The sequence below is a fragment of the Corythoichthys intestinalis genome, chromosome 3, assembly GCF_030265065.1.
Source record: "Corythoichthys intestinalis isolate RoL2023-P3 chromosome 3, ASM3026506v1, whole genome shotgun sequence".
In the NCBI taxonomy this organism is placed as follows: domain Eukaryota; kingdom Metazoa; phylum Chordata; class Actinopteri; order Syngnathiformes; family Syngnathidae; genus Corythoichthys; species Corythoichthys intestinalis.
The window spans coordinates 2,432,764-2,448,746 of record NC_080397.1 but is presented as its reverse complement, the minus strand read 5'-3'; the positions used below and the strand labels follow the sequence as shown (position 1 = coordinate 2,448,746).

Here is a 15,983-nt window from a genome sequence, read left to right as displayed (position 1 = left end):
ACAATTGAAAAGGGATTGTGAGTCGCCCCCTCCCCCGCCCCCCACGCTTCCCAACCGCAGGTTGGGAAACAGCGCTTTCCTTCCCTCCCGCATGCTGGTTGGCGTCTGGGCGACACAATCACCGGATTGTTGTTGTTTCCCGATTTGATTTGGTGGGACTCACTTAATATATACATGCGCATATATGCATACATATATAAATATATTGGGGCTGTCAAAACTGTCGCGTTAACGGGCAGTCATTAATTTTAGTCAATCACGTTAAAATATTGGACGCAATTGGGGCGCGTGCCCCGCTCAAACAGATTAAAATGACAGCACAGTGCAATGTCGCCTTGTTACTTGTGTTTGTTGGGAGTTTTGTCGCCCTCTGCTGGCGCTTGGGTGCGACTGATTTAAAGGGCTTCAGCACCCATGAGCCTTGTGTAATTATGGACAACAATGGCGGGCTACTAGTTTGTTTTTCGATTGAAAATTTTACAACATTTATTAAAATGAAAGCATTCAGAGGGGTTTTAATATAAAAGCTCTATAACTTGTACTAACATTTATGTTTTAAGAACTGCAAGTCTTTCTAGCCATGGATCGCTTTAACAGAATGTTAATAATAATGCCATCTTGTTCATTTATTGTTATAATAAACAAATACAGTACTTATGTACCGTATGGTGAATGTATATATCCCTCTTGTCTTATCTTTCCATTCCAACAATAATTTACAGAAAAATCTGGCATATTTTATTGATGGTTTATAGTGCGATTAAATACGATTCATTAATTGGAAGCTGTAATTAACTCGATTAAAATTTTTAATCGTTTGACAGCCCTAAAATATATCTGCATGGGACATGAATGGGTATGTATATGTAATTGTAGATTAGGTGCGCATATATACTTGTCCATAGGAAGTGAATTGACTGGCGAGGCAGCGTCAGGCCGGATCAAATTCACCGGGACTGGAACGTGGCGGTTCCCCACCTCGCGTCTGACGAGGCGGAGGATTGTGAGCTGGGTGGAGGAACCCTAGGGAGTGGTCACTCCTTAAAAGATAGGTGCAAGCCCCGTCGGGAGGGCACACTGTGGCTCTTGGGCCACCTTTTGTGGCTCAGGACGGCCCCAGGTACAACCGACAAAACACGATAGGTTAAGGCCGCTGTTGGAGTGACGCCCAACAGCAGAGAGGGCCTCGAACGATTTTGCTGTGGTAGCAAAAACATGGCCATGAACATACATTCGCCCAGCAGAAAATATAGGTTAGGGACCCTGGATGGATGGTTGTACAAATGCACTAAACTTGACCATGACAAGAAAAGTGACAATTAAAATGTGGAAGCCGGTGTGGACTGCCACTGTTGTTGTTTCAATGTTAAGTTGCTATGGTGACGTGTAGTCTCTTGTTAAAGTAAGTTGAGATTTTTGTTTTGCTTAGTGTTGTTCGAAATAAAGCCGAAAAAATAGGAAGCACCCCTGTTAACGTTCTGGGAGACAGCCGTTGGTATGGTGCCTGGAGTTGCGCAATCTGATTAGAAAAGAACACTGTGTTCAAGATAAGGAGTGCGGGCCGTCGGTGGCCCTTATTTGCAACATGAGGTCCTCGACGGCATCCGCTGGGTTTTTGCCAAAATTAATTATAAGGGGAGGCTAGAATTGAAGCTGGGAATTTTCCAGTCCTTGTTTAACTATTTAAGATAAAATTGAGAGCCAAAGAGGGAAAACAAAAAAATGTTAAATGTTAAAACAGTGAACAAAAAAAAACAGTGGATCTGATTAGAAAAGGAACACAGTGTTCAAAATGAGGTGCGCGGGCCAATGGGCGTGAGGCCCCCTTGCTCTTGTTCTGGCCAAGCAGAGCAAGGAGGGCTGGCAACATTCAAACACCAACATTCAAGCACATTTTACTATTGGTGATATCAAATTGAAAGACTAATGAAAAAAAGGAATACTAAAATAGAACTCAAGATGAAAAGCTAATTAAGTGAAAAAGAGGCAGCATTAGCGGAAAATGAACCCGTGAGCTTGATTGAATATGATAGAATGCTTTAAAATTACAGAAGCCAACTAAATTGCTTAAAAACAATGAAACTGATTTTATTCGCCGGGGCTGGGTGGGGCTTGAATAATCTTTAAAAAAAAAAAAAAAAAAAAAAAAAAACGGAGGAGTGGAGAAAGTGTTGTTTAGTTCCATGCCTGTGCTAACTGTATTTTTCATTTTTTTTTTTAGACTTTTTCTAAAAATTCTATTTTTATATTGGGATTGCATTTTTTCATTTTTTATAAAATTTCTATCTTTATATTTTATATTTGCCTGTTCTGAGGACATCGTTTAATTTGTGTAAAAAAAAAAAAAAAAAAAAAAAAAAAAAACTGGTTGGCTTGCATTTATTCTATTGATCCTATTCACTGGTTTGTTATTTTGCAATTATTTTCTGGGGACCTAATTTTTTCACAAAAGGGGAGAACGATACATATTTTGAACGACATAAGGAACAAAGTAAAAGGCATCAATTTCCAAGACATAAATATTTTAATTATTGCTAAGTGGCTTTGTTTTGGATCTGAATTGGACATGAGGGGTTTGTAAACTGGAAATAATAAGACATATAAATGTTTTTGGGTTGAATGTTGCATTGGTAAACATTTATTAAGCTTATTTAAAAAAAAAAAAAAAAAAAAAAAAGAAGAGTTAGAATCTCAAATAGTGGTATTTAGACCACCATAGGGGATAGTTTTTGATTTTGTCTAGATAATTGGGGTATCACACAAGTTGATGTAAATTGGGAATGATAACATGGACTGGGTATTCATAATGCACTTTGAGTAGTAGCTTTGAGTGATATAGCCATGCTTACAATTGCAATTGTGGGCATGGCTAGAGGGGGTTAAGTGGGTCAAGGCAACACCAACATGATTACTGAAAGTTAATATGGATGCGGACAACTGTAAATTTTTATTGACTTGTACAGTCTGTTCAACTTTAAACATGCAGTTCTTAGGCCCAACAAACAGTAAATTATGACAAACAGAATACTTTTCATAATCTCATTTAGACTAAAGATACACGATAATATCGGTCACCGATAACTATCGGCCGATAATGGCAATTATGACATCACACAGATAATCCAGATAATTAAAAAATTCAACCGATAATGCAATCCGATAATTATATATTTGATTTTGCCTCCAAATGTGCGCAACCAAAGAATTCAGCACGCTGCCTCCTCAACCCCTCCCCTCTCTGAAGCCCCTGAGGGAGGAGGGGTTGAGGAGGCGGAGTTACAAGACAAGAAGTAGTTGAATATTATGGCGGCTGTTACTAAAAAAAATGACGCTCTCGCCATCTGCGAAACATGTACCGTAGAAGTTCCACAAGGCAGAAAGAACGCGTCCTCATTCAAAACCACTAACCCAGCAGCCATTTAAAAATGCATCACAAAGAATTTTGGAACAAATACGAGGCTGCTGCTAGCAGGAATGCTAAAGCTATTGTAAACACTAAGTTAAACTACAGGGCTTGTGACGATACAGAGTCAGGCTGTTTGGGAATGCAGCCCAAGGCGGGTGGTAAATTCGCATCTAAGGCTAAACACCGGCACTACTGGAGACCGATAGTCGGCAAGTAGCCGTCTTCCGACGGAGCCCGCCGCTCTGGCCAGTCCGGCAGGCCGCCGCCGCCTCGCCATAGGCGGGGCGGGCCGAGCCCGATTCCTCGGCCTCTGGACCTCCGGCGAACACCCCGGTTTCTCGAGCGTTCCCCCACGGCGTGCGAGCAGAGCCAGGACCCGAATACGCCGCGGCGAACCGGCCGGGGCGGGCGGATTATCCTGTACGAATGTAGCTGCCGCCGCCGCCGAGACGAGACACGTTTTTGTTTTTTTTTACCTTAATGACCCGAGAACCAAAGCCCTGGATAAAAGAAATAATGCAGTTTATACGACCACCATTCTTCATGAAAAAGTGATGTCCGGTAAGCAAGCTTATCATGACGGCACAGTGGTTATAAGATAATTTAAACATGGAGAAAACGAAGTCAGCCAGTCAACAATGCATTCAGAATGTGAAATGACGAGCGGTCAGATGACTTTGTAACGCTGCCTTTATTTTCGGCTTAATAAAACTCAGGCACAAAACAACATGCACGCGGATGCGAGCTCCAACTCCGTCCAAATAGTACTGCCGTGTAGCAGTTTAGCTGCGGTAACGCAAATGTCATGAAAGCCGCAAATGTAAACAAAGCGCTGCAGAATGGGTACATGACATCTCGCTCTTTTGAGGTAATCATTTTCACAGTGTGCAACAAAGCATATAACATTAGCAATCACTTTTCAAATTATTTAACTTATTTCTCTGCTCAATTACAGTCACAGTAGATAATCAAATTCTTAAATCAATATTCTGTAGCCACAAATATTATCCAAAATCTTTCCTTCTTCAAGTTTTTTTTTTTTAGGATTAAGTATAATAATGTATTGCTTAAAACAAGGCTGTTAAGATTATTTTCAGCTAGCTATTTTTCTTCCAAGAAATCTGAGAGAAATACACTTGAAGCAATCGCAGATAATTTCACTTATTGCCAATAGATTTACACTTAAACTGACTAGATTTAAGGAGGTGTGTTTTGCAGCGGATTAATGTTATATATGTTAGGAATGGCTTACTTTTAAACGCATTTTTGTGCAACTTAGGTATTTACTCTGTAAGTAATTGTTGCCAAAGGTTTACCATTACACAATGTCAGACAATCTGTCATTATTTAGATGTTTGAATTGACGACTTGTTCATACTGTATGTTGAAAAAAAGAGCAATAAATTATATTTTTGCACAGTAATATTTTCTTTTGTGTATACTTTAAAATTTTACATAAATCTTTTAATAGAATTATCGGCTTGACATTATCGGTTATCGGTTGGAATGAGGAGGAAATTATCGGTTATCGGTATCGGTTGAAAAATGCATTATCGTGCATCACTAATTTAGACATATGGAGTTTGACACATTGCTTTAATAACACGACACATTTTAGGAGCACGCAGAGGCCATTACCACGATCTAAAGTTTTCCCTGACCACATTGTTTCCCAAAAGATTTCAAGGTTTAAGGATAATGGTCTGCCACATCACATGTTGGAGTTTTGAGACGGGTGCTGTTGTTCATTGTTTCAGGTGGTAAGGTTCCAAATAGGCCCAGTTATGATAAGTAAGTATGACAAATCGGCTATTCTTAAGTTTATCCTTATTTCTATTTATCGATCCCCTGAAACACCAGATGTGTATGTTGACAGGATGGGAAGACATTCACTCTGAACGCTAGCTGAGCTGGAGCTGGGTGTGACATGCGGAGCCATCGCACCGGCACACGGACCACCGGTTGCGCGGGTGGGAGAAGGGATCACCAATGGTTGGAGGATCAAAGGTTTGATTCCAGACCCCACTTATTCCCTCAGGGCTGTGACATGCGACAATGTACTGCACGAGCCGTGAGCTGGTGGTTGTGAGAACAGGTGCTCTCAAAATAATGGTTCATCGCCAAGGGACAGTCGTCACGACTATCCCACGGTTTCATACTCACCCCAGCTGACGATGCTGTGTTTCGTCGAGGTGAATGTTTTCAGGTCCTTTTGAGATTGAGAGAGTATTTAAATGTTAGAGATATTACCCTACCTTAGATGTCTCACGGGCATTAGGCAAAACTAAAACGTGATTACGTGACATATTTTAAGTACACCACATAGTCCCAGATGTATTTGATTAAGATTCTTTACTTTTATTATTTTATTTTCACTTTCTAATGATTAACTTTCCTGTAGGTACCACTTTATATTTTAGACACTTTAAACTCATTGTTTGTGTTCTACGCAAAGGCTAAGTCGTTCTATGCTTTAATTGGTGATTTGTTTAAAGTATGTTGGCAGCTCTGTATTCTTTTGAGTTGAACAGATTACAGCTACACTGGGATCCACTCAGAGGGGACAACCGTGACTGATCCAGACTGGGAGAAAATAGGGACCCTTTCCCATTCCCATTTGACCCATTTCCTAGGAAGCGACAATTGATTATGGAAATACATAGGTTTAGCGTCATGGTCCCTGTCGCTATAGCGCTTTTGTTTATTTGTTCTTTTTATATTATTTTTTTCACTAAAAGGTTTGGATTTTCTTTCCTTTTTCCCTTTTATTGATTTCACATGCGGATGTTGCTGGTAGAAATGTGGTGTGGAAAGGTGCCCCTGACGTTGTTGGTAAGTGGTGGGACTACACATTGTTTATGTAGTAGGGTTTTATTTTTTTCGTCACCTTTTTTCGATCTTTTGCAGTCACATTTGGGTTTTGTAATTCCTCGACACGAGTCATATAAGTTCACTGGGTTGTTTTATATTTCCACAATCACAATAAATTCATTTTTGTTCTTGGGATTTTTGTTCAAAGACTACTACAGTGGTACCTCTACATACGAATTTAATTCGTTCCAGGACCTTGTTTGTAAGTCGAAATGGTCGTATGTCGAGCAGGATTTTCCCATAGGAATACATTATAATTAAATTAATTCGTTCCAAAGCCTAAAAACATACACTAAATTCTTAATAAATACTGCTGGCACTGTTACAAATGGCAATTAAACATAGAAAAACAAATAAGTTATAAATAAATAATTCAGAATAATATAAGAAGAAGAAGAAGAATTAATAATTATTCCTGAAAATAATGTAACGAATCGGATTCTAATATGGCGGACACTTTTTACTGTCCCTGAACGCACCGCGAAAGTGACGTCTCCAGTGAGATAGGTCGGTGCGGTAGAGATAATACTTTCGTTTTCCTGAGAGCAGTCAACTGCTTAAGACAATGAGCGTTTTGTGTTGGATAAGTTCTTAAATAAATGATAAAAACGTGACAAAGCTGGCGATTTCCTTGGCAATGTTACCACAATAATAATTGTCACCTTAACTTATAAATAGTGGCGAACGGTGGTCATAAGAGGATCATGGAGCTGTATTGTTGAGCCAGTTCAGGGACGCGCACCCCAAGCTCATATTTTTCTATAACTTGCATCTTCATTTCAAAGGTAAGCATCACTTTTTTCCTTGTTTCTCCAACTGTATCAACTTTTTTTGAAAACTGTGTTGATTTCTCACATAAGAAAATCCACCGTGGGTTCGTTTGCAGTGCTGTCATGTCGTCGTATTTCGAGCAACTCGTCGGATGTAGAAACAAATGGCGGCTCAAATTTTACGTCGGATGTCGAAAAGATCGTGCGTCGAAGTGATCGTATGTAGAGGTACCACTGTATTTTTTCGTTAGGTTCTAAATCATAGTACTCGGTAGATTTGTGCCATTTTTAAGTCCCAGTTTTTTATTCTTTAGCCTTTAGCCACTGTTTGTCATTTGGGGTGGAGAATATAACTTTTATCACTTTTATATATATATTTTTTAATTAGGATATTTATTCATTTTTTGGTAAATGGGGCGGAATAAAGTTTTTCTTTAATTGGGGTGGAATAAAGTTTTCCTACAGGTGTCTGTGTCCATCATTTTCAACAACTGGTAAGGGGTGAAGACGTTTATTTCGAGTTTCGAGTTCATTGTGTCAAAGTTTTTCTGTATTGCAACATTCCGCTTTGGTACGGTACCGCTTTTTCACCATTCTCTAGTCAGTGGGGGAATGTTTTTTGCTGTGCTATTTGTAGATGTAGTAGTTTGTCAGTGATGTTCTTTTTCCTCCTTTAAAAACTGTTCTGAGGTGTTTGACACACTGTTGCAATACTTTTTGTTCAGGGCTGCGCACAGTTCCCTCTTACTACAGGTGGGGGTTGACCCTAACGTTACGAAAGTTGAAAAGGGGGCTACTTAAATTTTAATTTATTGGACCCAATTTAACTCAGTACGGTTCTCACTTTTCCTAATTTAAAGGTTTTTATTCAATGGACCAAATTTAGCTTAGTGTGTCTCTCATTTTTCCTAACTAAAGATTAACTTTATTTTTTATGGGGCCAAATTTAACTGAATGTATATCTCATTTTTCCTAGCGACAGGACAAACTTAATTGGTAGCCCGTCTAATTGATCATGAAAAAATCTGTCTCAATGCACCTGTACAATGAGGGCACTGTGAGCTGATGCCTATAGCCACGGGACCAAAGACAACCAAGGATTAACCCTTTGAGGCGGTATCATACTGTTTTAGAGAGTACTTAACAGGAGTCCTGAGGGGGACTTGCAAATTTCGCACATCCCTGTTTAAACTGTTCATCAATTGCTACATTTCTTCCACCACTTGATAAAGCTAAGTTCTAAGGCCACATCCATGTTTTTACGAACCCCTGTCGGGGCTCGTGAGGGGGATTGAAGGGGAAAATATATCGTCATCGCACACACCATATCATTGTTTGCATTAGTCTAACACATACAGTATATAGTCTAACACATACATATGGTACAGGTTCTCGTAGGCACCGTCTAACTGTTTGCATTAACACACGTAATATAATTAATAAGGAAATAGTATCATTTTCATATTTACGGTAGGACTACACTACTAATATAAAATAAATAGCACACCATAGTTTAATGAGAAGAAATAGAAGAGATACACAATGCCGTCTTATCACAAGATTGACGCACCAACTCTTGCAATCAGCTATTCCAGCAAACTCCAAGGACAAAGCGCTTTGTCCTAAAACAAGTACAGCCAGCCCGGACAGCAAAGTTGATAGCGGGCGTCCCACTTCGCGCACGAACCTAAGCCGCCCAAAACCGGCCACCGAGGGGAAGACCCAAACGCAACGCCCAGACACACCTTCGGACACGCCTTCGACACGGCCCGCTTCAGCAAAGACTTTAAAAAGACTGGACACTGAGATAACACAGATTTTTGCTGCTCGGAAATATGTAGCCTTGTTTTGGATCCAGAATTGTTCCTCCGTTGTCTGTTTTTGCCTTGTTTTTACCATTGTCAACAAATAAATTGTCAACCTGTTTTCGGTGAGTGTTCTTCAAGCTTTTGAAACATGGAGTCAGTACAAAGGGTTAAAAATAAGAAAACGCGGAGGTTCGGCCTTCCCGGTCGGCGCGCGCGGGGGCAGCATCGGCAGAGCGGCACTTTGTTCGGCCGTCGCTGTCCCCGTGCGCCTTGGGGGGCGGATTTCAACAATAATAAACTTTCCAAATTGCAATCCATCATAAACACCCTTTTTTGAACAAACACCTGACCGTAACTCTTCCGTTGAGTCGCGAGTGTCTCTAAAGTTGTGGCCAGCGAACATAAACTCATGCAAAGAAGTTGTCCGATGGAAGTCCCAACTTTTGTCGGTCACCTGAGGTAGTCGTAGGGCATGGCGAGTGCGATGTTGTAGTTGTAGCCGTGAGATTGATCGTAGTCAGACCTGCAAATTGGAAGGACGCTTTCACGGGCTTCCGTGTCCTCTGAGAAGTCGTAGTGGCAGATGACTCCCCGGTGCCTGCAACATGGATTCAGAGTTACCAACTGCAGATTGCTGTGATTGAGCCTTGTCCAAAAGTGACTTCCTTGTGGCTTCTGATTGACCTGATGAGCTCATCCCTGACAACAAATTCATATAGAAGCAATTCAGTTATGGCATATACAGCATGAGACTGTCCTTGTTATAGCTGGTTTGTTATTCTAGTGTTTAACTTTGCTCTTGTTATTCTTCTTATTCTATCTTCTTTGTTATTCTTTGCCAAATAGTAAAATCCCTTTTTTGTCTTTTAATAGCGCTTCTTCGGCGCACCGCACAGCCCAAGCCGTTTGACCGACCGTCACTGTACAAATATCAAAATGACCAGAATTTTTGTTCAACGCAGGGAATTAATTTGAACGACCCCCAAAACTTTTTTGTTCACGCGTAGATGCGGGTTATTTGAAAAAAAAAAAAAAAATTTTTTCAAAACGCTACATGTCAATTTTTGACAACTTTCACATAAGAAATTCCAGGACGGGAAGGGGCGTATAAGTTGCATACAGAATTAGCAAAAATGTACGGTTCCCACAAAATTCGCCAAAAACTATCCAATTCATTTTCAATGGCAGGAAAACAGGTTCTTGTGATTTTTTACCATTTACCATTAAAGCCCATTGACATTTTGTGACCTGATATCAACAGAAAGTGTCTCCTAAATGTCCCAAAATCAACAGGAAGTGACCTGACATCAACAGGAAGTGTCCCCGAAATGTCCCCAAACGAACATAATGATATCAACAGGCCGTGTCCCCAAAATGTCCCTAAATACACAGGAAGTGATCTGATATCAACAGGAAGTCTCCTTGAAATGTCCACAAATTAACAGGATGTGACCTGATAGATCTGTATTTACCACAGTAAAGCCCCATCGTAATTTCTCCAGAAATTGCAGTTTCTAGTTATGTTTGTAAATCTTATGTTCATATCTTTTGGCACTTCATATTTATATACAGTAGATACAGCAGCTTGCGTTAGCTGCAGCGTTTTATTTTTTCGGAAATACAAGTATCTAATGTAGGGTGACCAAACGACCTCTTTTGCCCGACATTTTCACTTTTTACATCCTGTCCGGGGTGTCCGGCGGGGTTTTCATAAATTCATGAAAATGTTCCGGGACATTTTTCACGGGACCAATGAGCATATGCTGAAATTGACTGACGCTTTGCACAGAATGCGTTACTGTGTTGCCTGTAATGTGTTCCTAGTTGTTGGTTCTTCTGTGCTCAGTAACAGAGAAAACAGACGTCGGAGCAGTGTTCCATCATCGACGACGGTGTATTAGGGCCAAATAAATAAAGAAAGAAAAAATCACTAGATGAAAGTTGATTCAACTATGAGTTAAACCATTGTTAAACTATTGCTACGAGAAAAACAAGTCGTATTATTACGTCGGGATAATGTAGCTGTAAGCCGCTACGCACTTTATGTACATGTACCTTAACTGGGCACTATGACGAAGCAATTATTATAAAGTCTTTTATTGATCATAATTTGATGTAGATGAGGCAAAATATTAAGGATTTCCTTATTTTTAAAACCGATTGTAAAACACAAGAGGCTTTCAATATTGTTGATTGTTGAACAGAGGCGGCAATGTTACACAAATTACGTAGCTGCTTGTTCAGCTATGTTAGCCCTACATAATGATACGATTTTTATTCTCGTGCCATTAATTCGACATTTATTCCCATAGTAATAGTTGGACTTTTTATTTGGTACTATTACTACGAGAATGAAATCCGTATTACGTAGTGCTAATGTACTGTAGCTGAACAAGCAGTGGTTCGATTTACATTTCACTGGAAAGTGAAAAGAGCTTTTTGTTAAAAGCTGGATTTCTACAGAAGAGGTATTTTTTAGAACATTGTTTCAGATTATTTATTCGTACAGTAAGAATTGAAAAGACAGCTATTATTTTCTTCAAGGATGATTCGCAAATACAGAAGCGGAATTATTATAATTATTTTTAAATCCTTATTTCATATCAGATTTTTTAAAACTTTATTATTTTTCTATTATTTAAGGAATAATAAAGTCTGTTGAACAACCTCTGAAAATTTGAATTTGTGTCTTTAGTCATATAGCTATTATTTTGTTATAAAACTGAATTTTTGATCCAGATGGAGGAGGCACACTTTAAATATATTAGTATATTATAAGTGATAAGGCATCTTTTAATGTTTTTTTTTTGTTTGTTTTTTTTAATTTTAAGTATCTCGAGGCCAAGCCGAGTGTCCTTTTTTGGAAATCAAAATAGGGTCACCCTAATATAATAAAAATGAAAAACTGATAAAAGTTGGCAACTCATAAATACTGTAACTATCAGACACTGTTAGATTTTTTTGTGAAAAAAGTTAGGGAAACACAATCTATGTACCTATATAAATGAGACACCAAAATTACAAGCCAAAAAAAAAAAGTAAGAAATAAGGAAATTACAAAAACAATTATAAAACAAATTCAGAAAAAAACATTTTGCCACAAATATTCATAAATAATACCAACCATTAAATTATTTTGAAAATATTACAATTTATTGAAGGCAATTTAAAGATTTCAACTGAAATAAAAAGTTGGGATTCACATGGTCGTGGTCTTACCTACGATGAGCTGTAAGGTCGTCGTCAGTGATGCACGCCCCCCGGGGCGTCTTGTCGTCGGGGATGTTTGCAGTCAGCAGCGTGTGGCTGTCGAAACTAATGTATTTCACGGGATGTCTGTACGCAGGCACACGCGACAACAAATGAGACGAAAGATGTTCTACGACGGCTATTTAAGGCAAAAACAGAGGTCGCTTTCCAACCTGTTGTGCATCTCCCACAGCTTGCTTCCCATCCTCATCTCCCACACGCACACCAGGCCCTCACCGCCACCGCTCACCACCTTCCAGTCATCCCCACGCACCGACGTCACACCCAACTGGTGTGCGTACAAAGACGACACGCACAAACCCAATCGCAGATCAAACACACGCACCCTAAAAACAAAGACGTGACAGAATACAAATTTAAGAAAAAAAACTTGTCAATCAGTCGAAGAAACATTCATTCTTTCATGTTTGACAAAATACAGAACTAGCGGGAGCCCATGTACCACTGTTGGTACTTGTATCAGACTTTGACTTAAAAGTGCGTCTGACACCAAAAAGCATGTTTATTTCATATTTCACACAGTGTTTTATGCTCCTGAATGAAATGGACCGCTTGGATGTGTGTGGAAGCGATCGTTTTATATATTCAATTTTTGAATCCCGCGCCATGAAAATTAGTTCCTTCCAGCTCCAGTCTCGGGTTTAGGACGAATGCGAATGTGACGTCACCCGGGTCAGCATCTCACAATACAGCTCTGTTTTACCGTATAGCATGCAGACGGATTTCAGCTGATTTTACAAATTAATTCATTTATTTTTCGCATCACGTCAGCCAAACAGATGCAGGCTTTTGAGGCTGCACCACAGGCGTGTGAGCCTTTTTGGGTTTCAGAAAGTTCCCATTCACCCCGAGATCGGCCAGAACAAGTGTGCGACAACTGTGGGACCATTGGACTTACTAGGAAGTGAGTAAACATCGTGTTTTGTATTATGTTAAATACTGGGATCATGGCACACGTTTGAATACGGAGGTGGCTTGTATTTTGTGGCTGACATGCTCCTTGTCCACTCGGCCGACGACTTGTCGCACATCCCCCCGCCGGGAGTGCACTATACTCGGCTTATTGCCGTCTTCGTGTGCCCGGTGTTGTGTCAAATTTTCCACCAGATCAGAAACGGCAACTTTGTGTTAACAATGGCCGCAAATACAGCAATTACAAGTAAACACTACAAACTTTCTTTAAATAAAGGACTATTTACTTACGTTTGATCATGGATGGGCATGTAGAAGAGCTTTACCCGGACACATTCTGCCATGTTAGCTGCAGAACAACTGCAGCCGCTCTTGTATGACTCTGTCACTGTTTACGTCTTTGCCGTGTAGTAAAGCATTATTTTACGGCATATACGTGTTGACCATGGGGCAGCTACGCGCTCCTCTGACGCCGGCCGGTTTGCCCGGCGGTCATTGTCCAGCCGCTTCCCCGCAAACGAGCCCTCTGCCCTCAGCAGGGGAACGACGAGCTCGAACTTGGTCGCTGCCGGGCAGGTTGCCGATCGGTGAAGACAATCGATAACCACGCCGCCGTGTGAAATAATCTGGGCTAGATATGTGTGATTTTTCGCTTGGAAAACTTTGAAACATCACTCGGTTCGGGTTAACATGTCGGCTAGCTGTCACGCTTCTTGGTTTGTTTACATTCTCCGAAGCTGGGGCAGGAAAATGACAAAAGCCCGACTAACTATGGTGGCATAAAACAGAGGTGTGCATCGGTACTGCCCTCATGATTCGATTCGATTACGATTCGGAGGGCCACGATTCGATTCGATTCAGAGGGTCACGATTTAATTCGGTTCGATTCGGCAATGCATCGGGATGCATTAAAGCCTGGGATGCATTAAAATCCTAAAGCAAAGCATGTTTTTCGTGAATCATGAGGCAACACAAGCGGTCAGACATTAAACAACTTTTTCTTGGCTCTTGTGTCACTCCTGGTTGAAGTCAAATGAAAATTCTTTCAGATACTGTATATATATTTCAAAAAAAAAAAAAAAAAACATCACAGCATTTAATTAGTGCTTTGAATGAGACCAGGGCTTTCTCTTTTTTTACACACAGTAGCAGCCGTTCACACAGTGCAACATCTGAACTCCTGTGCAAAATCTGTAATAACAATCACTGTATTTTAGTCACAACGACCCATCAATAAAAATATTCATGTAAATATTAAAGAAAACGACAAAGAAAATATTGTAGTGCAGCAGCATCTTTATCGCAATATCAATACAGGGATCAGTTCAGTTGCAAACAAAACATCAACTAAATTGCAATGTAAAACAAAAGTAAAATGTTGGGCTAGCCCACTATATATGTGCAATAGAGGTTAGATCGGGCCTAAAAAATCCAGCCCGACCCGGCACGGCCCGCTGTTATTGAAGCCCAACCCGGCCCGAGCCCGATCAATTAACTAGATTTGCAGGCCCAGCCCGAAAAACCAGAAATTTTAATTTATTTCTTTTTGTTGGAGTGACGCAAAAAAAAAAAAAAAAAAAACCGCAGCAGCAGCAATTCATATTCATTTTCATTTTCATAATGTTTAAATAGTCTATATATTTTTATGATAATTATAAAAGCATTTACACAGCGAAATAACGCTGGAAAAGTTTAATATAAAAAAAAAACCTTGGGTTTTACAGACACACAGAGGAGAAGATTCAAAAGGATCACATTTCTGTTGCCTTTGTGTGCATAAATAAAAGTGTCCTTCGTAACAAATTCTCAGCTGGCAGAAAAAAAACGTTTTCTTAATGTTTGAAAGTCTACATATTTTTATGATCATTATAAAAGCATTTACACAACGAAATAACGCTGGGAAAGTTTAATATAAAAAAAATAACATGCGGGCCACGGTGTTCATGTGCGTGCACAAGCAAATGCACAATACAGAGAGCCTGCTCTCGGTTTAACCCTTTTTTTTTTTTTTTAAATGATTTATTAGTCCGGCGCACGTAAATGCTTAACATTTTGGGCCCGACCCGACCCGACCGGCCCAAAATGTTAATCGGGTTCGGGCACAAGATATAACCTCTAAGAGATAGAACATAACATAACAATGGCTGAAGCGGAGAAAGAGGGAGCGAGAAAGATTATTGATGCCCCTAAGAGATTGAAAGCAGACATCTGGAGACATTTTGGCTTCTACGAGGTTGGTGGGAAACTTGACCAGAGTTATGCAGTGTGTAAAAAATTGAAACATGAGAATAATAATACAAATGGGGAAACCAAATCCGCTGCATCACCGGAATTGCGGAGGGAAGATTTTTGAACATACTTATATATTTTAAAATGCACTGAATCGATTCGGCTTGTTGCCCGCATCAAATCGAATCGTCCATGCCCCGCATCGGGATGCATCGCCGCATCGATTATTGTTGACACCACTACTTTTATTATCGTTCGGGAGGTGTGACAGTCAAGGTGAAGTCGACAGTTTTGACCATTATGGAGTAATTTTGCCATGTCGTACTGAACAAATGCATTTTTACTATTTCATATTCCATTTAGCACAAGACTGTTATTTGTCATGACGATAACATTTGTTTAGCTATTGGGGAAAAACTTAAAAAGAATATCCTGAAAAAATATTGGAGTAGAGAGCGTGAAACAATGACATTTTGCGGCTCTCTTTGTCGCATTTTCCTCGTTTTGAATAATTCCCCCTCAGTAGGGGGCTGAATAGTAAAACAGATGAAACCATGACCCTGCCGATGTCATCCTCCTGTTGGGGACGCTAGAGCCCTATAATGGTAGGCGTGGCTAATAGGCAGATTAAAAGACTAATTTCTCACCATCTGCGCTTTGCCAAATTGTTGTATATAGTCCAATCGTCTCAAAATATGATTGTAATTCACATAATGA

The 15,983-nt window shown here is 39.9% G+C and overlaps 1 protein-coding gene across 4 annotated transcripts in view; it reads right to left on the bottom strand.

The window, feature by feature from the left end:
• Positions 1 to 2,370: 2,370 nt before the first annotated feature.
• LOC130913181 (F-box/WD repeat-containing protein 8-like) overlaps positions 2,371 to 15,983 on the bottom strand; it is a 72,270-nt gene continuing 58,657 nt past the window's right edge. Inside the window, exons 9-11 of one of the 4 annotated variants that reach the window (XM_057831563.1) lie at positions 12,278 to 12,451; positions 12,075 to 12,191; positions 2,371 to 9,453 (exon numbers count right to left, since the gene is read on the bottom strand). In XM_057831563.1, the coding sequence (XP_057687546.1) occupies positions 9,306 to 9,453; positions 12,075 to 12,191; positions 12,278 to 12,451 (439 nt within the window). In that variant the 3' untranslated portion in view covers positions 2,371 to 9,305. Of the gene's footprint in view, positions 9,555 to 12,074; positions 12,192 to 12,277; positions 12,452 to 15,983 lie in introns of all 4 variants that reach the window. The other 3 variants (XM_057831564.1, XM_057831565.1, XM_057831566.1) reach the window with 3 other exon arrangements.